The sequence below is a fragment of the Pollicipes pollicipes genome, unplaced genomic scaffold (assembly GCF_011947565.3).
Source record: "Pollicipes pollicipes isolate AB1234 unplaced genomic scaffold, Ppol_2.1 Scaffold_3087;HRSCAF=3621_pilon_pilon_pilon, whole genome shotgun sequence".
Classification (NCBI taxonomy): domain Eukaryota; kingdom Metazoa; phylum Arthropoda; class Thecostraca; order Pollicipedomorpha; family Pollicipedidae; genus Pollicipes; species Pollicipes pollicipes.
In genome coordinates, this window is record NW_023596225.1 from 34,873,180 (window position 1) to 34,895,654 (window position 22,475).

At 60.0% G+C, this 22,475-nt stretch overlaps 2 protein-coding genes across 6 annotated transcripts in view; both read left to right on the forward strand.

The window, feature by feature from the left end:
* LOC119090613 (dnaJ homolog subfamily B member 6) overlaps positions 1-22,475 on the forward strand; it is a gene marked incomplete in the record, with an annotated part of 107,551 nt that overhangs the window by 20,994 nt on the left and 64,082 nt on the right.
* LOC119090611 (dnaJ homolog subfamily B member 6-like) overlaps positions 1-22,475 on the forward strand; it is a 50,124-nt gene that overhangs the window by 20,879 nt on the left and 6,770 nt on the right. For 2 of the 5 annotated variants that reach the window (XM_037213444.1, XM_037213448.1), the window contains exons 1-3: positions 11,244-11,430; positions 20,457-20,552; positions 22,279-22,388. In XM_037213444.1, the coding sequence (XP_037069339.1) occupies positions 20,488-20,552; positions 22,279-22,388 (175 nt within the window). In that variant the 5' untranslated portion in view covers positions 11,244-11,430; positions 20,457-20,487. Of the gene's footprint in view, positions 1-6,426; positions 6,460-11,243; positions 11,431-18,185; positions 18,303-20,456; positions 20,553-22,278; positions 22,389-22,475 lie in introns of those variants that run through there. The other 3 variants (XM_037213447.1, XM_037213446.1, XM_037213445.1) reach the window with 3 other exon arrangements.

The window sequence follows — 22,475 nt, forward strand, 5'->3', positions numbered from 1 at the left end:
GCGTGCGCAGCATCAATAACACACGGCATGACGCTGCTCTGGCTTTGGGCCATCGCAACTTGCGCTGCCGTCACGCGACGGCTGTTGTCGGCTTCGGCTTGGAGCAGTCGAGGGCTGTTAGTCGGGCTTTGACCCACTCATTGTTTCCGCATCGTCAATTGACGACGCGCGCGACGTGACGGCGCGGAACTTGCTTCGGGAGCATGACGCCTGGCTGTCACATGCGTCCGCGGTGGCAGACACCCACACCGACGTGGCTGCTGTAATGTATCGACGTGGCTTGCGAGCAAGATAGCAGACGACCGATGAAGTGGTGCTTCAGTTCTTGACCCCTGCCAGATCACAAAGAACCGCCGAGGGCAGTGGCCGGGCCGCTCGTGCCGCCCCGGCGGCCGGTTTTTGCGTGCGCATGATGGACGCACGGTCGTTCTTTGCCGTGTATCGGGGCGATTGTTTGCTCGCCGCCCCCGCCGACGGTCTCCATCGATCCCGGCTTGTTGACGTGCCGCGGAGGTGGGCACGAGCGGGTGCCGGCCACTCGCCGTTCGCCTCGACCGGGGTCAGTAGGTGGGTCAGATGCTCTGTCGTGGCGGCGCCGGACTGCTCCGCTAGAGTGCCCACCGCAGCCTGGTGGGGGTCAGTAGGTGTGTCAGATTGTCAGATGTCCTGTTGTGGCGGCGCCGGACTGCTCCGTTCGGGTGCACACCGCGGCCTGGCGGGGTCAGCAGGTGTGTCAGGTGTTCTGTTGTGGCGGCCCCGGGTCGCCCCGCTCCGGGTGTTTACCGCGGCCGGGCGCTGTCTACGGGCGCCCATTGTGCTGAACTCAGCGGCGCGGCGCTGGTCGGGCTGAGCTTACATGCCATGGCGTGTCATGGGCCTGCTACGGCGTAGACAGCCATGTTTTATCGCTCACCGCGCCGACAGTCGCGATCGGTGCGGACGAAGTGCCGCGTTCAAAGACTTCACGTGGCGTTGGCCTGCGAGGCATGTACAGGCATATTGACTACAGCTCTGCTTTCATACAGTGCTTAGGAGCTCGTCAGTCGCTCGGCGTCTGTGGGCCTGATATTGGGGTCGTCCGGCGTGGTAGTGTAAATAAACAAATAATTACGTGCTGCAATATAAACAACTGTGGGACCCGGGGTGTAGCAGATAAACAAATATTTAGTCTGACCATGATCATCGCAGAGTTAAATTTGTTGCCAATGACGTGGGCCTACGGTCATCGTTCGAAGGATGTTATCACCAATGAGTGGTTTGAAACTCGAAAGTAGTAGTGGCCCAATCTTCATATAGGCGGCCGATATCGCATATGTTCACGGGGTCTAATGACCATCACGACAGCTAGATGTAGATGATACAGAATGATCGGTGGTCGAACGAAGAACACTTACATGCTGATGGAAAAATTGCGGCGCCATGTGATGTTTGTCGTGGCGCGTCAATGCAAACACAATGAAACCTCTCTTCCATGCTTCCTCCCTCCCTTCCATGCGGTGGGTTTCGCGTGAGTTCCATGATAATAGGGTGGGGGGGGGGGGGGGAAGGATGTAACCCGCCTGAGATCTCGGCGGTTGCGCGGATGTTTTTGTGACTAAGCGCTTTAACCGACCACCAATGGGCGCCATGTAACCATTCTAGTCGGTATGCCCGAAAGCCCAAATCATCATCAACATATCCGACCACCAGAGCGTCATCTCTTTTGCGTGTGAAGGCCAAGAATTTTGTGAATGGTTTGCTGAGAACAAGAAACATGGAATAACGCATATGTGTTAATCTATTCTGACCAGTGGATCTAAACAAGATGCTTCATAAAAGTAAAATTTATTCAGATTCGTGGATCTAAGCAGGATGTTTCATAAAAAGAATGGCGAAATACCCATATGACCGATACACGGTGCTAGTAACACCCATATGGCCGAAACACGGTGCAAGAAACACCCATATGGTCGATACACGGTGCACGCGACACCAATATGGCCGATACACAGTGCGAGTAACAACCATATGGCCACGTACACGGTGCACGTAACTCGTTCCTGCGTTAGTGGCGGATGCTGGTATGCAAAATTAGGGGGCTAATTTCGTTTCTGACTGATGCTTCTCAAATTAGCATGATCACTTGCGTAAACATGACTACCGAAGCTGTCAAAAATAACCGGTGCTGAAACGTCAGCGGTGGAATTAAGTATGCTCTTGGGGCTAGGCACACGTTTTCCTGTCTTAGTGAAGCGCCAACATCGCGACGACGATCGATAAACTGGGCAGAGAAGGTTGTTAATACGCGCTCGGGTGGGGGATGGGTCGACTTGCCCACCCACCGCCCCCTAAGGTTTTTCCGGAATAGTTTCCGAACGGTGCGGCATAGCCGTGTCAAATTTGCATGGCTGTAGACAATTGAATAGCGGGTCGTTTGACGCCGAAAATTTAGATGTACCTTGTAAGATCGCGGACATATGGCAGGTCAAAGTCAGGTCATGGTTTTCAGCGAAGACGATTTGTAGGGAATCCTTCAATCATATTCAGCAACGGAGTGTTAGACGAAGGCATACATTTCTGAGATGCTTTCTTAGGCAACACAAATATTGAATGAGTAAATTACAGTGACCTTATGTCAGATATGACGGTCAGACCAAGGTCAAAACCAACCTGCTTTTGTTACTCTAGGGCTTGCTGTTTGAGATAGTTTCTGGTGCTCATTTGGAATTTATTGATGCAGAAACCGCAGTATACATCTTCCATGGACTTCTTAGGGTTCATAATAGGTCATTGACCGGAAATGATCCAGGTCAAAATTTTGTTTTCAGGAACATACCGCCTAGCGTAATCTTTGTCGCTTATTCAAATGCAAAACTCGAGCAATCTTGTATGATTTTAGTCACCATGACCTTCAAGGGGTCAAACAAGGTCACTGACCTTAAATGAGCATGTGGTGTCACCAGGACCTTCAAAAGGTCAACAAGGTCACTGACCTTAAATGAGCATGTGATCTTTTGCTTCGAGACGGTTATCTAGGTACTGGGGTTACTTTGGAGGCCAGCCTGGAATTTGATCATGTTTGACACTTTCTGACCCGAAGGTCATCACCTAGGAACCTGGAAATCTGAGCTAAGTGAGTTCACGTACAGATCAACACACCCTGTAAATCTGGTGTCTTTAGTTTTCGTAGTTCCTGAGGTCTCAGGGGGTTAAATTGACCTCCCCACCCAAGCGAAGGGTAGCCAGCCGGCCGCCAAGGCGCGTGTTAAACACATTGGTCTGTCCCTGTTGCCAGTGGTGCAGGCGTGAAACCAATTGTTAAGGTCAGTTTGGTTGTTATCCAAGGCTAAATTTATATTGTGCCGGTGTACACAAGTATTTTTTCCAGAGCAGAATGCTAGATGCATACCCTGATAATGGGCGGAATTAATGTTTTCTGGCATTGCTCTGCTACGTTTTATTTGACATGCGTAAGTGATGACAGACATAGTGCTCTAGCAAACACTTAAACGTTCAAAATCTTGTCACCGACATATTTGTTTTCCCTCCATGTTGCCGAAGGCTGCCGTGATCTTGTTACCCACTTAAACCTGTAAGGTATTAGTGCACACGCAAGTGTTGTCGGCGGCCGTAGAAATGACATTGAAATGAAGCGAATCCAGCTGTTGGCGATATTGAAGTAATCCGTTTCTTTGTGAGATGGGGGCTCTGTTCCCACAAGACACCTGTCGTGTCGACAATTCACTGAAGATCGCCACCCACTTCACCACAAACCTTGGGTGGTGATCACCGGTCGTGTCGCAATAATGACTCCATAGTTTACCCAGTTTGAGCTATTTATAGAGCGTCGGTGGAGGCCTTGGAAGACCAGCCAAGTGGCGTGTGATTCTTCATTATTTTTCAAGGAACTTCCGCTGTTATGCAAGTGGCCCGACATTGTCAGGTAATCCGTCTCCCTTATGGTACATTTGGTCGGCTAATAGCGTATTCCATGCCTGGACGCCAGCAACCACTGTAGACGGCGCGCCCCATAACACCAATTGCTGCGATCAGTGTTTCAGGTGGCCGAGCCCTGCCGTTGTGTCGGCGTGCAGCTAGCCCTTTGTTTCCCATTTTATCAGCAAATAAAACTGCTGGCCAAAACAAACACGTGCCCCGTGCTTCCGTTAGCGTGCAATTGGAGGATGATGGCCTCGCGAGATTGGGTCTGCTGCCAGGGCACCGCGCGTGCTGACCCCTCCTCCCCCCTCACAAGCGCGTGGTGTATCAGACCCCGGTGCTGGCTGTGCCATCGACGCGGGCGCCCGCGATACCACGTGCGCTGGCCCGGCGCCGCCGCCGCCGCCGCCGTGTTTTGGTTGGATGACTAACTGGGCCGGCGGCCGTTTCCGGATGCGGCCGCGGGGCGGCGCGGCCGTCGCCCGGTGGCCGGTAATTGGCACCGATCGCTCCCATGCCTATAGCCGTGGCGCGCCCAGGAAATGCCATACACCGCGCGGGTGGCCAAGGGCTCCGGTCCGTGTGTGTGGGGGTGAGCTCCCGGGACGGGCGCATCCATGACCTCGCCGCGCCCCGCGGTGGAGGTGGGGCGTTTCAGCCTGCGGAGCAGCGCGGGCAGACGGCCATCTGTGGGTTCCCATGTTCCCGGGGCGGGGGTCGGAGTCAGGCGTGGATATTGACGGCGTGGGAAACCGAAAGGAGCTGGCATGGACGTAGCGGCACAAAATGAGTGTGTTAGGGCGCGCGGGCAGGGGAGGGGAGAACACTGAGAAATGAGGAAACCTACCCCCAAAATAATCAACAACCGGTTTCTCCACGGATTTAACCCACTCTCTTCTCAAGTTCAGGAGAAGGGCTGGAGCCCAAATTGGGAGGGGGGGGGGCTGGAAACCTCCAACTGAACAGCAAACTGCATCCTTGGGAGCAGTCAATGCACAGTAATCATCACTCAATCAAACTGTAGCGGTGGTGATCACGTTTGGCAATGCTAGGCACCGACGGCTTGCTGGAATACCCTATCAGCTACACTTCCACGAAACAACTGAGTTATATTTTTTATATGTGAGTACCAGGCGTTACGTCAGTCCACGCTGCTGGCAGCGCAGGTGTTACGCGGGACGGGCGGTACGTTTCCTAGTGCTGGGAAGCCTGCCAATTGCTCAAGAGGTTGACTGCTGAACGTCACAATAAGGGTATCTGTGCATGGTGTGATGTACTGCAAAAACGCTCCACATTCGGTCACGTGGTGCTTAGGCCACACCCGGAAGGCGGCAGTGTCGCCAGCGCCTTTGCGGTCGGGACGGGGAAGTGGTGAGGTCGCGGTCAAGCTTGGCTGGACGCCGCCCTCAGCCGTGTTGCCGGAAGCCACGGCGGCGTGGCCCTGTCCCGCCGAAGGCGTCCGCCGGCAGCGCCCCGGCCGCTTCCCTGGCGCGGCTCCTGCTCACCCAGCCCGCTGTAGGGGAGGAGTCGGGCGGGAGGCGGGGAGGCCAGACCACGGGCTTGTCCTTCCTCTGACCTGGCCCGCTGTAGGGGAGCCTGGCGGGAGGCGGGGAGGCCAGACCCCGAGGTTGTCCTCCCGCTGACGTGGCCCGCTGTAGGGGAGGGGTCGGGCGGGAGGTGGGGAGGCCAGACCCCGGGTGTGTCCTCCCTCTGACCTGGCCCGCTGTAAGGGGTCTGGCGGGAGGCGGGGAGGCCAGACACGCTCGTTCAGTGAGACAGGCGTGCTAAACGGCTGACCCAATATGATTGGGGGAATATTGACTGACTGGGTTGGCTCTCATGTCGTCCCCCTTCAGTATGAACACAGTACATGATACAGATATATTTTCTGTAAACCAACACGCCGGGAAGGGGCATTGCTTCCACATGCAATCACTTGTCCTGTAGGCTTTTCATAGGGGCATTGCGCGGTGCCAGCTCTGGCAAAACTTCAGCATGAGCTCCACGGTTTCCGCTACGCTACCCCACAAGCGCCGTCTCCTTGGCGGACGTCACGTCTGGGTGGGCGTCGTCCCCCGCAGTGCCGAGCGCCCCGCAGCGCCGCAGGGCGTGACCTCGGGCTGTGTCGGCGGGTCGGCTGCCGGTCCGCGGCGTGCCGAAGCCGGCCGGCGGGCGCGGGCGCCGCGGCCCCAGCCGGGGTCGCAACCGGTCCGGCGCGACCCGTCCGGCGCCGGCAGGTGCCGACCAGTGCGGTCCGAGCGGTGGCCTTGGCTCGGACGGCGGCGACAAACAGGCCGCCGGCTGCCGTGTCAACAGAGCGCCACCGCCGGCCGACCGCCGCCCCCTCCCCTTCCCCGCCGGCCCGGCGCGGCGACGCTGCCGACGGACCCGCCGTCGCCACCGACGGCGAGTCGGACGGTGCCATTCGGCTGGGCCGGGCCGCGCCAGCGTCGGCGGGACGACGCGGCGCCGCCGGCTGTGAGCGCCGCTGCGTCCAGACGTCGGGAGCGAGCGCGCCCGGCGCCGGAGGTCCCCTCTCAGGTAGGGCGGCGGGGTCCCGCCGAGCAGCGCTCCGGCGCCGGGGCTGGCAGCTGTTGTGCTGTGCGTGTGAAGCGGAGTACAGCTGCTAAACAGCAGCGGCAACTCATAGGTCGGCCCTGCGTGGCACGAGAGGCAGGTGGTGGCGCGCGATGTGCGCACTTGGTTTCGTCGTACCTTTCCCAGCGGGCGCGAGAGTGGAATCCCGACTGATGGCTGCTCTCCAAACGCAGTGGGTCGCTGAATGGCCATGAGGCAGTTCAACGATCTCAAATTGGCCGTTTGCCACTAGTGCTGTGTACTGCGCTCCATTCTGCATGCTCCATGAGAAAAGAGTTTCGTGTCTGAAGCACGTGAATCGCCGTCAGCGGCCATTCCACAACCCGACGTGGACGGTGGTGTGGAACACCGGCTCTCTCGCTAACGTTCGCTAACCCCGGCCGCGTTGTTGTCACGAAGCCATTTCACGGTTGTAGGACGTCCTCTCCCACCGTCTGTGGTGAGAGGGGGAGCGGCGGCTACCTGCGGCTCGGACTTCCTGGGCCGGCTGACTGTTTGGGACGCTTGACCGCAGCTGGTGGCGCCACGGAGCCGGCCGCTCCGTCACGACCGGGGCCTCCCCCCCCCCCCCCCCTGCAGGAGCGCAGAGTGCCCGCAGCCTTTGGCTGACAGCCGGGGGCGACGTGTATCGATCAAGCGGTGCTCTTGCTGGCGGCTGAGGTTGGACGGAGGGGGGGGGGGGGGGGTTCGCATGAGACGCGGCGAGTGGTGCCGGCCGGGAACAGGTACCGGTGGCAGCTGGTGCGTGGGCGGTGATATACTGGAAACAAGTTTGCTGCACCGTATACGGAGATCGCAGAGACCGTTGGCTGTTCCGTGCCCGTTGTAGTCAGAACGGCTGCCGTTCACTCGCAGGGTGTTCTTGTCGCGATGGTGTGTCGTGCTTGGTTGTGACCGTGCTAAAGGAGCCAGGAGCGGGATGAGTTACGGCGGGTGTACGGTGCAGACTTCGCCTCCGAGCTTACTCCATACTTTCTCAAATTCCACCGGTGAGGCTCTGAAGCCGAGGGCTGCAGAGGCATGTGACGCTGCGACAGCAGACGGTCGCGGCATCTGCGTGTGGACGATGCCGGTGCCGGCATCGTGGCATCGTATTCAGACGCTACGACTAATGGCTTCGTCACGTCCGCGTAAACCAGGGCAAGCTGGTCACGTTCCAACCAGACCGACCGTCGGAATGGTGTTAGTAGCTGTTCCGACGTCACGAGAAGACCAGGTAGCAGATGTTGTGAAGAAGAACGCACCTGACAGGTGCGCCCAGCTCTGTTTCGATCCCCGCACGCACTGTGCACTTCTCCACGCTTAATTTCCACTCGAAGTCTGCGCAGGCCCCGGCGGGGTTTGGCGAGCCGGCGGGCCCAGGCAGCGCAGCTATCAAGGACAGTTCACCCTAGGTCTGCAGCGGAATGATCTCCCTGACGCCGAGCCAATGTCTTCCGTCAGCCTCGCGCTATCTGGATGGTCAGCATGCGGTCCCATGGAAGGAGCGTCAGGCTGACGCCGGGCGAATCGTTTCGTTCTGCGCAGTTATCTGGCGCCATCAGCGCCGGGGCTGAGTCGCCTGGGTGCGGGCCGCCGCCGGCACGACAGCACCGGCGGACACCGCCCCACTGTCGACACCGGCGGGCGGAGGCGCGTCTGTCCATCACGCGACGGGCGCCGCTGCCGGCCTGAGCGGGCGGCGCCGGTCACGTGATCACTCAGCGGCCGTGCGGTGGGCGGCGCCCGCTCTGCCGTCTGTTAGTGAAGCGACGCCATGCCCGCAGTCCGTCAGTGCCGTCCGTCAATGCCGTCCCTGCCGTCCGTCCGTCAGGGGCTGTCCGTCAGGGGCCGTCCGTCAGTACCGCGGCGCCGTGTGTCAGGGGCTGTTCGTCAGGGGCTGTCCGTCAGGGGCCGTCCGGCAGTACCGCGGCGCCGTGTGTCAGGGGCTGTTCGTCAGGGGCTGTCCGTCAAGGGCCGTCCGTCAGGGGCCGTCCGTGTAGAACGGCGTCGTCCCCGCCGTCCGTCAGGAGCCGCCCGTCAGGGGCCGTCCGTCAGGGGCCGTCCGCGTAGAACGGCGTCGTCCCCGCCGTCCGTCGGGGGCCGTCCGTGTACAACGGTGTCGTCCCCGCCGTCCGTCAGGGGCCGTCCGTCGGGGGCCGTCCGTGTAGAACGGCGTCGTCCCCGCCGTCCGTCAGGGCCGTCCGTGTAGAACGGCGTCGTCCCCGCCGTCCGTCGGGGGCCGTCCGTGTACAACGGTGTCGTCCCCGCCGTCCGTCGGGGGGTTGCCCGTTTGTGGAGCGACGCTGCAGCTGCGAGCCGTTTCCGCACCGGGCCGGGACCGGGGTCCGGGCGGGTGGGTGCTGGCTTTCCGCTCGGCAGGTGGGTGGAGCGAGCCGTGTTTGCGTGCGTGCGTGCGGGGCGGGAGGGACGGACGGCCAGTCGGTCTGTTGGTTCGTTGGTCGGTCTGTCGGTCGCTAGCGGCCGTGTTTACGGCATGCATGTGCGCGAAGTGGCCTCATCTCATGCTGGATGACATGTTTTGGGTGGCTGTCGCCGGCGAGAGGCCGCTTGCTCAGCGGGACAGGCATGTTGGCCATGGACCAAGGTTGGGGATTGCCGACTTCGGCCGCGGCCCGCTCGTTAACTCCGACGGCTCGATAACTCCGACGGACAATGTGGGCCCTGATGCAGGGCCGCGCCGCTGCAGACGGGGAGCCTCTTCTCCCGGCGCGGGCCCGCAGCGACGGTGCAGCAGGCGGTGTCGGCGTCGGGGGCGTCGACCCCGCCCGGGCCTGCCGCCGCGCCAACGTCACACGTCTGCGCGCTGGCGACACGCCCTGGGAGGGTGGGCTCCACGCCCCGTACCCGCCGCCGCTGCCGGCCGCGCCGATGGGGAACACGCGTCACGCGTGGCAGCAGGAATGAGGCTACGCTGCCGGCGCTGTAGGCTACACTGCCAGCGGGCCGGTGGGGGCCGGGCGAGGCGGTTCGCGTGCGTGTGTCAGCGGCCGGCGCCAGGCGGGTCAGGTCAGGCGGGTCAGGCGGCGGCGGCGGCGGCGGCCGGGTCGGCCGGGTCGGCGGCCGCTGTCACGGTCAGCCGGCCGGCTATATCAGAGCTGGCAGCGGGGCGCGACGTCAGCGCGGCGCCCCGTCGCGGCCGGCGCCGGCGAATGTCAGGGGCGCTGGCGACAGCCTGCCCCCTGGGCCGCGGTGCCAGCCGGCGGCGGGCAGGCCGCCCGCTCAGCTGAGCGAATCGGCCGGCCAGACGGTGCCCTGGTCCGCCGTCCGGTGCTCGGCGGTCGGTGGTTGTCTGGCGTCGGGCGTCTACCCGCTGCGCTGCCGTGCGAGCGGACATATTTTTTCAGCAAATTTCCTAGTCATTTCAGGTGGACGGGCAGGATGATAAATGTTCGGCATACCCCCTACGTCAGAGCACAGTTGCTTGGTGTCTCTGTTCTAACAAGGACCACGTCCAGAAATGAGAGAGGTGGGAGTTGGTATGCTCGAGCTTTGCCACACGTCGCGTACCTCGGCGGAAGCCTATCGTCATATAACCTCAGGTGGGCTACATATCCTGTACCACCGTGTGGTAAACGCTGGGCGAAAGAACGGGTGGGATCCCGCCTCACTACCACCTTTGCATTGTCCGCGTGCCTTATAAATAAGTAGTTCAATCACCATCTCTCATACGTTTGGACAGATCTTTGCGCTGTAGCGTGTCTCACACATGTTGACAACAACTCATGTGCATATGGATACAGGATTAAGTTCTTCGATGGCCGCTCTTACTTGATTGTTTTGACAGGTCGATTCCCGAAAACAGCGGCTTCTGGCGTGCGTTGAAAATTGGTACATACTCGCATAGCGCAGCGAACACAATTCAATGCTTCAAGTTAAGTCGTCAGCCGAGGAAGTCATTCATCCGGAAGCATGTTGATTGTCTTTCCACTGGCCGCTTCCTTTGTGGATCAGAACAAACACATCGCCTTTAACCGTTACACAGCGCGGGCGCTCAAGGCCGGGGGCGATATGGCCGTGAACCGTAATCCTGAACTGATGAGACCAACGTCTGAAAGCCCTAACAAAATAAACCGCACGGAAACAGGCGGAACGCTGACGACATGGGAGACGAAGATGCAGCTGTTTAAAAGAGCGGCGCTTCTCAAACAAACGACCCCGCGTGCGCTGTTGACGGCCACAGATACGTCAGCGTCCCGCGACACGGCCTGGTCCCGCTCCTGAGCCACGCGCTGTGTCAGTTGTGTCAGTTGTGCCAGTTGTGTGCTAATGTGGCCGGCATTATCGGTAGGCACGGCATTGCAGCCACCAGCGGTCATTTCCAGGTCCGTTTTGTTGCCGATGAAGAATCTCCCTTTGTGGTAGTGAGAGATGCTGAGGCCCAGTCCCACCTCCCATCTTGGAACCACAGTTAGAAAAAAGGCATTATAAAGACAAACTAACCGAATCTCCAAAGGAAGCCGGTCAGCCCGCAGATTAATGACAGGAAGAAAGAACGACCTGTCACCGCATCCAGCGTTTCACTGTCCCGACTCTCAATGGCCAAACCCAGTACAATGGTGTCATTGAGGTAAACTGGTTGCACTTGCACTTTCGACCAAGCGCACGGCCCGACCCCAGCCGCCGCCAGCGCGGCGCCGGCCGTCGTCCGCGGGGCCGCGGCGGGGCGGCGGGCCTGCGCCGTCCGGCCAGCCGACCACCGCGCCGCCCTCAGTCGCGCTCCGGGCGCTGGTGGAGAAGGTTCCGCGCGCTGCCGTCCGCACGTTCGCGCGTCCGCTCTGGCGGAATGAGGCTGCTCAGCGACGCGCGCCCGGGAACGAGCTGAGAGGCAGCGGTGGGAGCAGGTGTGCATAGACGGGATCTGGACTCAGGTGGCGGTGACGAGCTCAGGGTGCGGCAGGAGCACAGGACCAGGTGAGGCGATGCTGGAGCGGAGGGGCTCGGGCAGCGACACCGGGGTGTGCTCCTTTATTACTTTTCCGATTTCTTTGCATGCATGCGTGACTATGTCAAGGCTGGAGAAGCCAAATCAATCGGGGAGAAACCATTCAGCATATGCGGTTCGAGCATCCCTTTCATGCACCAGAATGTATATGTGTCACGTAAATTCTGCAACAGAACTCAGTGGTTTACGTTCCCGCGCCGAAACTCCTCGTCCCCGCGGTCGCGTTGCTCCCGTCAGACCACCGCTGGCAGAGCCCGCGGTCCCCACTGTTGCGGTGCTCCCGCCAGGCCACCGCTGGCGGAGCTCATGACTGAGCCTGGGCGCAGTGCCGGGCAGTACCGGCCTTGTCTCCATGCGGTTGCACGGCTGCTGCACGGGCGTCCGCCTCGCGCGGAGTCGGTGCACGACCGGCGCCTTCCAGTCAGCTGGGCGCTGTTTACGGCCGGCGAAGGTTATCCGCCGTTTCCCGGACCACGACTTATTTGGCGGACTTAGCGGGGGTCATGCCGGCCGACTCGCTAATCGGACACGGCGGCGTGCGGCTGCCCTTGACGCCGGTCGGAGGCGGCGCTCTACCCCGATAGTCGGGCCTGTTTGTTGTGTCTGAGGGACGGGCTACCGCTGAATGGCCCAATGTGTTTGGCCCCGAGGCGAAGGCGTCCGGCGGCCTGTTGATCAGAGGTGGCCTTGGCTCGCGGCGGCCGACAGAAGCCGCCCTGTCCGCGAGCGGGACCCGTCCCGGCTGTGACCACGGCCGGCGGACCGGCCCGTGGCCCGCCGCTCGTGACGTCACTTGTCCGCGTGGCTCCTGGCCGTGACGGTCAGTGGGGGTCGCCCCGACCGCGCTGCTGCGCGAGCTGTCGGTGTGCCGAGGAGCGCCCCCACTGCCTCGTCTCGGCCGTCCCGCTGTGAAAGCGTTCCGCTCCCGTCACGGAGGCGGCGTGAGACTCGGCGGCCGGAAACGGTGGCCGACCGAATGGGGCTGGCTCTCTCCCTGTCTCCGGCTGGCGGCGGCGGAGCTCGCGGATCGATGCGTGGCGTCCGCGGTCTGGAGCTCCGCTGATCGGGCGTCCGTGCTGAGAACCGGCGGCGCCCGGTCGCTGGCGACGGACGGCCGGGCCGGCGGGCAGCCACCAGCTCCGCCCAGCAGTAACAGCGACGACCGACCGGCGGCTGGCTGTGCTCCGACCGGTGCCGGGCGGGACGGGGCCGCGGCCGGTCAAGACCTCTGCCGGCCGGCACCTGCAGCCGGGTCGACCGGCGTGACCCTGTGACCCCGGTGTCCCGCCACGTGAGGGGTCGGCCGCGCTCTCGGGGCGTGAGGGCCGCGACCGGCTGTGGGACCGGCATCTCGCGGCGCAGATAAGACCCAACGCGTTGTCGGTGGGACTGTATGCGTGCGGACACTTACAGTGCGATAGACAGGCCATTGTGGAGCCGCCAGAGACGCACTCTGCCATCAATCATACCGGCTGGCTGCTGTGTACTCCGTCCGCAAAAAGCGTAGCTCTTTGTGACGGAATCATTGTGCTGCAGCCAGGTGTTTGGCTGGAAATTGCCAGGCTGCATCAGCCTGTGAACGGTGTAGCGCAGGAGGCGACTAGCGCTGTCAGTCTTGCCATCTGGCTTGTGTTTTCTGTCGCGAAAAACCGTGTCACTGTTTCGTAGTCAGATGTTGCGGCTGGAATGTGAGCCGCTGCGCCAGTACGGGCATGAGATGTGTTCGTCATCCAGTGTGGATAATATATCACTGCTGGTCTGCGACCACAAACAAATGATTACAAGCGACCCGCTTAGGGTCGGCTCGCACCGAGAGCGAGGAGAGTGGAGCGTGAACGAAACCTAAACGCAGCGGGCCCGAAATAGAGAAAAGGCATTATGGCGGAACGGTCCACGCTGGCGTTGTCACGTTCACAGTGTGGGCCGGGACGCGACGGTGCGACGGAGAACGGGACGCGACGGTGCGACGGAGACCGGGACGCGAGGGCGCGATGGAGGCCCGCGCCGATCGGTAGGGATCGGGCGACCTTGGAGAGATGTATGGGGATTATCTTTGGACGGAGCGTGAGCAGAGGGCGAACGTGACCACGGGAACGGCACAATTTCCGACCGCTGAATTGATGAATGCAAGGCGCTGACTGTCTTGTTTGCAGTTGTGCCCTTTGTTCCACTGGCGTTCAGAGAGCCAACATTGGTACAACATGTTATTAATAACCCTGCCTGATATTTCCATCAGTGTCATTACAATCACGTTTGCTTTCCAGTTTGCATCACATTCATGCGTTTTTGTCGATATTTTTAGCGGTCCAGTATGTGATTTTTACTTTTGCAGCACATCGAAACAACATATGTATATATATATATATATATATATATATATATATATATATATATATAATATCAAGGGACGATTCTTATTATGATAGTAAATGAAAATGTCTATTTTGTGGTAGTTTTGCATGTAACATGTTGAGAGATAATTTCCCGTAAAGCTTTTGAATTGTTGTCGTTGTAGATCAAAATATATGTATATATATATATATATATATATATATATATATATATATTCGCAGCCCAGCTATTGCTATCTGTCGGCTGCATCGTTGGGCGTGCGGAATGGCCCTCAGTGAGTTTGAGTGTATGCGGAGCAAGCTCTGGGATGATCCTTTGATATTGCACAACGTTGCGTTAGAATACCGGCGCGTCACCACGCAAGCCGATGTTGACAGGTGCCGGAAGTAATGACAACAGTCAACTTTTCAGCGGAATTGACGTATAACCAGTCCCATTAGAATTCTCGGCAATAGTCAATTTCACCAACATAACTGTCGCCTTCCCATGCGTCCAGCACTAAGAGAAATCACTGAAATGGATTTTCACACGCCAGACCAGCGTGTGCCTGCGTGCTGAATGTTCAGAGTCGGAACTGGGCCCGGCCTCGGTACGGCCCGTGTCAGTGGAGCGCCGAAGACGCGGCGCGGCCGTCGGCGCCGCCCAGCTGGAGCGGCTCATCTGGCCGGGGTCGGCCGGGTGACGGGGCGCCCCACGTGCGGGGCCGTCAGCCGGGATGGGCGGCCGCCGGGTCAGCTGTAATGGCACCGCTGATGAGCGGTGGCCGGCCGCAGATGGTGATGGATTCGGGCTGGGGCGAGTGTAGGGCGCCGACGTATGTGCACGCGAGGCTCCTTGCGGGAAATACGGCTGCTGGTGGCCTCCGGTCTTCTTCAGTACGCGTTCGGTGGACACCCAATATTTGGGGCACGGTCAGGCATCCCCGCGGTGGCTTTGTGTCACGTCCGACTGCGGACGGACCGCCCGTGGCTGGACCGTCCCGTCCGCTGGTGGCTGTCACGGAGGCGCCCCCTCCCGGTGGCCCTGTGATCACGCCTCGGAGCGTGGCGCCCGTGTGGCGCCGTCGGCTGCTTGGCGCCGCGTATCCGGCCGGCGCCGGATCCTGGACGGGGCTCCGTTTGCCTCGTGCGGGCTCAAGGCGCCGGTACCGGCGCGCTCTCACCAGCTGGGTGCAGAACCGGGCGAGCGGACTGGCGGACAGCACGCGTGTGATCGCCGGCTGGCCTGGAGGTCGGAGGCGGCGGGGGAGTGCCACCCGCGCCGCCGCCCCTCCGCCGTGCTGCTGCTTGGCACCGGGTCGGCCTCCCCCACCGAGGGGCGGCCCCTCGTGACTCCCCGTCGGTCCGGGCTGGCCGACCTGGTGGTGGTGACGCACTGGGCCGTTGGGATCGGCTCGCCACGGCCGCTGTCGTGGCACTGACCGGCAAACGGCCGCCGTCGCGGCTGGACGAGCCGTGATCAAGACTGGACGAGCCGTGATCACGACTGGACGAGCCTAGATCGCGACTGGACGAGCCGTAATCACGACTGGACGAGCCGTGGTCACAACTGGACGAGCCGTGATCGCGACTGGACGAGCCGTGATCACGACTGGACGAGCCTAGATCGCGACTGGACGAGCCGTGATCGCGACTGGACGAGCCGTGATCACGACTGGACGAGCCGTGATCGCGACTGGACGAGCCGTGATGACAACTGGACGAGCTGCGATCACGACTGGACGAGCCGTGATCATGACTGGACGAGCCGTGATCACGACTGGACGAACCTAGATCGCGACTGGACGAGCCGTGATCACGACTGGACGAGCAGTGATAACGACGTCCGGCGCCGGAGCCGGGCGTCGACCGTCCGTTGGCCTGATAAGCCGGGTATTCAAATCAAGAGAGCATTGTGCAATGCCAGTGATGTTTTGAGGTCGCCCTGCTGCCAATGCAGCGTGCGTTCGTGGTGATGTCCGTCCGCTGCCTTGTGTCATCTCGTGCACCATTGCGGGGCCAGTGCGCGCAGCGACGTGCCGTTTCAAACGCCCTCGGAGGTCAGCCGCTTGTGCCGTCGCCGGCCAGCGGGCCGTCAGCGGCGGATCAGGCCGGGGCTCGCTCGGCTGCAGCCGGCAGCCCCGGCACAGACACAGCAGACTGGGTGATGGATGGCGGACGCGACGGCGCCCGGCACTGACGGCGCTGCATCACAGCTGCTCGACTGCGCAGCCGGCCTGCCGAGCGGGCGCCGTCGGGCTCCGGCGGCATTGCTCAGACGGACGGGCAGTGAGACCGGCCGCGGCGCGGGCTGGCGCGCCGGCGGCCGGACAAAGGCCTCCTGCCATCCCCGTCACCTCTCCCCCCCCCCCCCCCCCTCCCCATGCACACGCCTTGGTCGAGCGCGCTGTGCTCGCACACGTCCGGGGTGTGCAGCGACTTGACGTCAGGCCTAAGTGGTCCATAGCGCCCTGTTTCCTTTCCCGCGAGCCGCTCGGTTAGCTATACAATCGATGTAGTTGGGCACCAGCTCCCCTTCCCCATCTCGCTGAATTATTCACCGGCTCTGTGTTTGGAACGTGTGACTGGCCTAGCCGAATCAAGCACAGACACGAACCGCTGCGTCATCGCCGCTCTGGTCGCAGCCGCGGCAATGGAGGGCAGTGCTTAAGCAGGTTTTACGACCTAAGGACCATTGCCTGGGATTTTCTAAGCAGGTTTCGTGACCTGTGAGTCAGTCGACGGGCAAACGGCAAATCCGCTGCGCTGCCATTGTGACGAGGTATCGTGATAATTGTGGTCACTGTGAGGGGGCGGGGGGATTTGAGCAGCTGCTGCTCCAAGTTGGGAGGTGCTGGTGCTCCAGGTTGAGAGTAGCTGCTTCCGAATTGGGGTAAGGGTGGTCGTAGCCACTTCTGTTTTATTTGGCGCTCACGGGGCCCAACAACAAATTTTCAAAGTTTGGTGCTCAGCCTCTCCTGCCCATCGATTTCTGCGCCACCGGCTGTTGGTTAGCGACGCGACATGATGCTAATGTAATTTCTTATTCGTCTATTACGGGTTTGACGAATGGGTGTAACGGCCGAGTGGTTAGTGCGTCGGACTCCCACGTGGGGAGCCTGGGCTCGGTTCCCGTATTGCGCCATGGCCCCGTAGCGCTGATACGACCAATGCAGTCGCTGGCGCTCCATAAAAAGGGTGCGGCGACGTGCGTCGCGTTCTCTGTTAAAAGGTACAAGTTTGGTGATGCAAGCGGGTTCGTATGTCAGTCGGCACGCTCTCCGACTAGAGAAGTGGAGCGACGCGCGCGGGCAGCGGAGCCGGCTGCCCCTGTGCTGCGGGCCCCGAGCGGTTCGGTGCAGCTGCTGCGGCCGGCCCGCGAGCCAGCAACCCCTGCAGCACTGCGCAGCCCGCGCCGGACGGGGGTTGCCGCCTGCCATACGGGGCTAACGGCATCGGAGCCGCTGCTCTCTGCAAAGGTCGGCCTGCCAGCGTCGGGTCGGAGTCGGTATCACTTTATTCCGAATGGGCTGGTCTGCAAGGGTTGAAGTGGGATTCGGGTGTCGTGCTTATCGCAGTGAGCTATCGCTAGCATGCGCAATCGATATTGTATGGCATTCTGTACCGCGTCTGGATGGCCGTGCTGTGTGGATCAAGGAGGTGGCGTACGGGGTACACGCCCCACCCGCCACCCACCACCCTCCCTGAGCCGAGAGGTTTACACCAGTTAGCGGTCAGTTTTGGAGGGTTCTGCGCAAATACGTTTGAGGACGGTGGCAATTGCCCGGAGGGCATGCCCGAAGGAAATGCCCGGGGGACATGAGACGTGAGACAATTGCCCGGAGGAAAATTCTGGCTGCGTGTTTGTTGCAGGTTGTGTGGTCCGGGCTTTCCCCTTATGGTACTTGGGTCTATGTAATTCTCGAGCAGAAAGCATGGCACTTGCATGCACGTTACCGTGTGGGCCACGCGTTGGCGTCATTTCCTCGATCAGTAACTGGGCAGTGTCGGCGCGCTCAACAAGGAAAGCTGCTGGTGCGCCGGGTGGTGGCCGGATTGGGCGGCCCGTCTGCGTTTCGGCGCGCTCATGGCGGTGGTGCGTGCCGAGTCAGCGCACACGCCCCGCACGGTGTTTGGTATCGACCCCCCCCCCCCCCCCTCCCGTCCCCACGCCGCCGCCGCCGCCCGGGCGACGCGATAACTCGGTGCGGACCCGCGCGGATGGCTCGATGCCCTGCCAGCCAGGCAGACGTACACCGTTGAAAGCAACCGGAAGTTTCTGGAGCGCGCCGGGCGGCGATGGCGGATTGGCCGTGACGTCAGGACTGGGCATGCGCAGACCATGACCTTGTCTGACGTCGGATTGGGAGTAGTGGTCGGTGGATGGTGTCGCCTGCCGGCCCCCGGCGAGTGTGAGTGGTGGCGGAGGCCGGGCGGAGGTCAGCAGGGGTGTCGCCTACCGGCCCCTGGCTGGTGTGAATGGTGACAAGAGGCCGGGCGGAGGTCAGCAGGTGGGTTCAGGTGCCCTGGTCTGAGGGCGGTTCGCCCACAGTCTCTTGTTACAGCTGAGTCCGGCCGCTGGGCTGCGTCTCCGGACGTCCTTCCGTGGTCGGTGACGTCACCGTTGCGCCATCTCCTGACGCTGCCCGTCTGTCTTATGTAGGCGGGCGTTGACTGGTGGTCCCTTGTGGTCTGTTCCACGACATAAGTGCTACAACGGAAACTCAACCGACAGGAGGGCTGCAACATTACGTTTACTGACAATACTTGTGCACGGCATTAGTGCTACGCGACGAAATTTATGCTGCGAAAATATAAATTCGCCAGTCACTTCTGCTGCAAACGCTTAAAGTTATTACTTAAACACGACACTATTTCTGCTGCAAAAACTTGTGTGCCATATTAGTGCCACATGACACAACTTATGCTTCAAAAATTATGCTCGTCATTACTTCTACTGTTAACACATGCAGCCGTTAGTTATACGCGACTTGACTTCTGCTGCAAAGACTACGTGATATGAATGCTACGCGACGAAACGTGACATTAATGCTACACGGCAAAACGTGACATTAATGCTGCACGGCAAAACGTGACATTGATGCTACACGGCAAAACGTGACATTAATGTTACACGGCAAAACGTGGCATTAATGTTAAACGGCAAAACGTGACATTAATGCTACACGGCAAAACGTGACATTAATACTACGCGACGAAACGTGACATTAATGCTGCACGGCAAAACGTGACATTAATGCAACGCAGCAAAACTGACATTAATGTTACACGGCAGTGTGGTATTAATGCCGCACAATATAACATATACCCCAAGAACTTGCACCTATCATCACATCTACTGCAAAAGCTATGCAGTCATTGCCTACACAGGGCATTACTTTTGCTACGAAGACTCATACGCGATATCGGCGCTACAGCAAAGGCTTGTAGTCAGGTCTGTCCTGTTCAACTAATGGCCTGTTATAATTTTTTGCAGTGATAGTTTTGTCGTGGAGTACTTGTCGGGGATTATTTTTGCTGCAGAAGTAGTGTCGCGTATAAGTTGCGACTATGTGAGTTTTTGCAGTGGCAGTGATACCGCGGGTAGGTTAAGCCTGTGTAAGTTTTTGTAATGGAAGATAGTCGTATCTAGCTTGTGTCGCGCTCGCTGTCATATGAGTGTTTGCCGTGGCACTAATTTCTTGACATTCTTACGATCTACCTGCGCCATTGCTGCCGCTGGTCCTGCCGACTCGCAGAGTCGGGCTCTGGTTAGGGTGGGGGGGGGGGGGGGGGGAGGGCAAAGCGACATTTGTGTGGCTTTTATGCAGTTGAAACTAAGTGGGACTTTGTCATGTCCATTTGTGTAATATAATGCCGCGGCCCACTTTTGATGCTGTTGTTGCTCTTTTTGCCCTTGATGGCGTTCTTAACACACTATCGTTGGTTAAAAGCTACTTTGGTGTCTACCGCCTGTTGATTGGCCCATCCTCACATCACACAGAAAAAACTTTGTTACAGTTTTATCTGCTACTGCCTGTAATTGGCCAAACCATTACGCAGAGGTAACCTTCTGAACACAGCTGATCCCAGGTGGTGTGCAATGCGAACACGAGCTTCACAAACATTGGGCTCTATCGAAGGCGCTGCCGACTGCAACCTTATGCTAACAGTTTACATTTCTGGATCGGTACCGTGAGCTCCAGCAGACAGAGGGAGATGTGGTGTCTGGGGTACTTTGAGCTGTAGCATATGAAGGGGGCTGTGATGCTTGCAGGTGCCTTGAGCTGTACCACAAAGGGGTTAGTGTCTGCATGTGAACATGGATGGTCCCATCGATCAATGCAAAGTAAATCATGCACACGAACCGCAATGCCTGGATTTTGTCATTGTTTGGCATTGGCATCGACAACACGACTATATATCCCTGGTCTACACTTCTCGTCACTTTTTAAACATCCCGTTCTTTGATTAACTCCGTGTGGAGATGTGCTTTATGTTCGGCGCGGCAGTTCAAAGCACACTGGAACTGCGCCACCGCGCCTCTCTATTTCTGACTCAGTGCCTCACGAAATCGCAGCGCTGCCCGGTGGATATCAGGCTGCCGTTGTTCTGATCGAGATGGCTCGCATCCGCAGCAGCTGACAGCAGCTGTGTTGTTTCAGGTCCGGTCCTGACCTGACCTGAGGTCGCACCATGGTCGACTACTACCGGGTGCTTGATGTGCCGCGAAATGCGTCCACCGACCAGATCAAGAAGTCGTAAGTGCGCCGCCGCGGGTGGGAGGTGCAACCTGGGCGCGGGGGGGGCTTCAACCTTGCTGGTGCTGCCCGTCTGCAGGTTCTCACGTGATGCTGTTCATTCCTGGGGAGGAGGGGGCTTTGCCTTTGGAGGGGGGGGGGGGGGGATCCAGTCTTGCTGGTGCTGCCCGTCTGCAGGCTCTCACGTGATGCTGTTCATTCCTGGGGGAGGGGGCTTTGCCTTTAGAGGGGGGGGGGGGATCCAGGCTTGCTGGCGCTGCCCGTCTGCAGGCTGTCGCGTGATGTCAATTCCTGACCTCGTCTACATGACGTTCGGAAGCCGTCGCCTGTCATACGATAGTGAAAAGCGACGGCTTCGCGGCGTGCTCTTCCCCGACCAAACCCTGCAGCCTGGCAGGCCGGGCCGGGGCTGTCTCGGGGGCCGACCAGGAGCGGCCGCGGCCGCCGCCGGCTATCTGGACCGCGGGCCGTGCCAACAGCTCGCCTCCGGCCCGCGCTGGCAGGGCAACCTTCACCTTGAGCGCACATCCGACGCCAACAAACAAACCGAAGCTGGCCGTATCACCCGCTACATGAATGCGGAATCCAAAAAATGGCATGGCCGGTGTTCGCGTGACTGACTCCGCTGCCGTCCGCCGACGGCCCGGCGGACCGGTAGACAACTGGCGGGGCGGCGCGCCTCAGAGCCCGCCGGCGGCCGCGCCGAGGGGCTGCCAGCGTGCGGCCCGTGGCGGCCGTGCCGAGGGGCTGTTCGTTCGAGTCCCGAGCTGAAGTGGGGGTCGCGATCCCAGGCTTGGCTGGCAGGGTTCCGGTATCAGTCCCAGTCCGGCGCTCCGCTGACGGTCCCGGTCCCGGTCCCGGTCCCGGTCCCGGTCCTGGTCCTGGTCCCGGTCACGGTCCGGTCATAGTCCCGGTCCCAGTCCTATCGAGGTCACGGTTCCGGCCCTGCGTTGGTCCCGGTCCCGGTCCTGTTGTGGTCCCGGCTCTGTCGCGGTCGCTATCCTGTCGTAGTCCCGGTCCCGGTTCTGTCGTGGTCCCGGTCCCAGTCCTGTCGCGGTCCGGTCCCGGGCGCCTGCTGTGACGTCTGGCAGGCCACGCCCGACCGCCGAGCCAAGTGACATCGCCGCGGCTGCCTCCCCGCCCCCCCCCCGGCCCGGACGGAATCGTCGCTCTTCTGGCACGATGAGTGCCCACGCCAGCCCGGGACCTAGACCGATCAGCCTCCTTTACCCTCCCGTCTCGTCGCGTGTGCTCCTCACCGCCTTGTCCCATGTCGTCGGGTGTGCTCCTCACCGCCTTGTCCCATGTCGTCGGGTGTGCTCCTCGCCGCCGGCGGCAGTCACAGGCTTGATGAACAGGACGTAGATAAGGTGGCAGCTATCGGATTAGTGCGAATCGGAACACGTGTCTGGTCGCAAATAGCTGTGATTGGTTGAGCGCGACGACAGTGTTGCCTGCTTGGCTAGTTGGGTCGTGGTGCGCGTGATAACGTTTTTTACTGTGCCAACTCGGTCTAGGATCGGGGACAGTAATTGGAACTTCGTGGGACACCCAGTCCAATGTCGCATGACCTATTTTCATGGCACATGTTCATCATCGTGTTCCACTTTGGGCTAGCGTGCGTGCGATGTACTTATGTGGGAAACATCCTGCATGGTGAACGCGTTGGCGATGCTAGTGCCGACTGGCGGCCGCGCCGCCAACCGAGAACTTGTGTTTCCCGCAGGTACCGCAAGCTGGCGCTGCGCTGGCATCCGGACAAAAACCTGAATAACAAGGAGGAGGCGACGAAGCGGTTCCGTGACATCTCAGAGGCCTACGAGGTTTTATCAGATGGTTAGTATTTTGCGGAGTGCGTTACATAGTATACTCTATACAGGGCTCAGTCCTTTCAGAAGTCTATAAATATGGGACGGTCATACC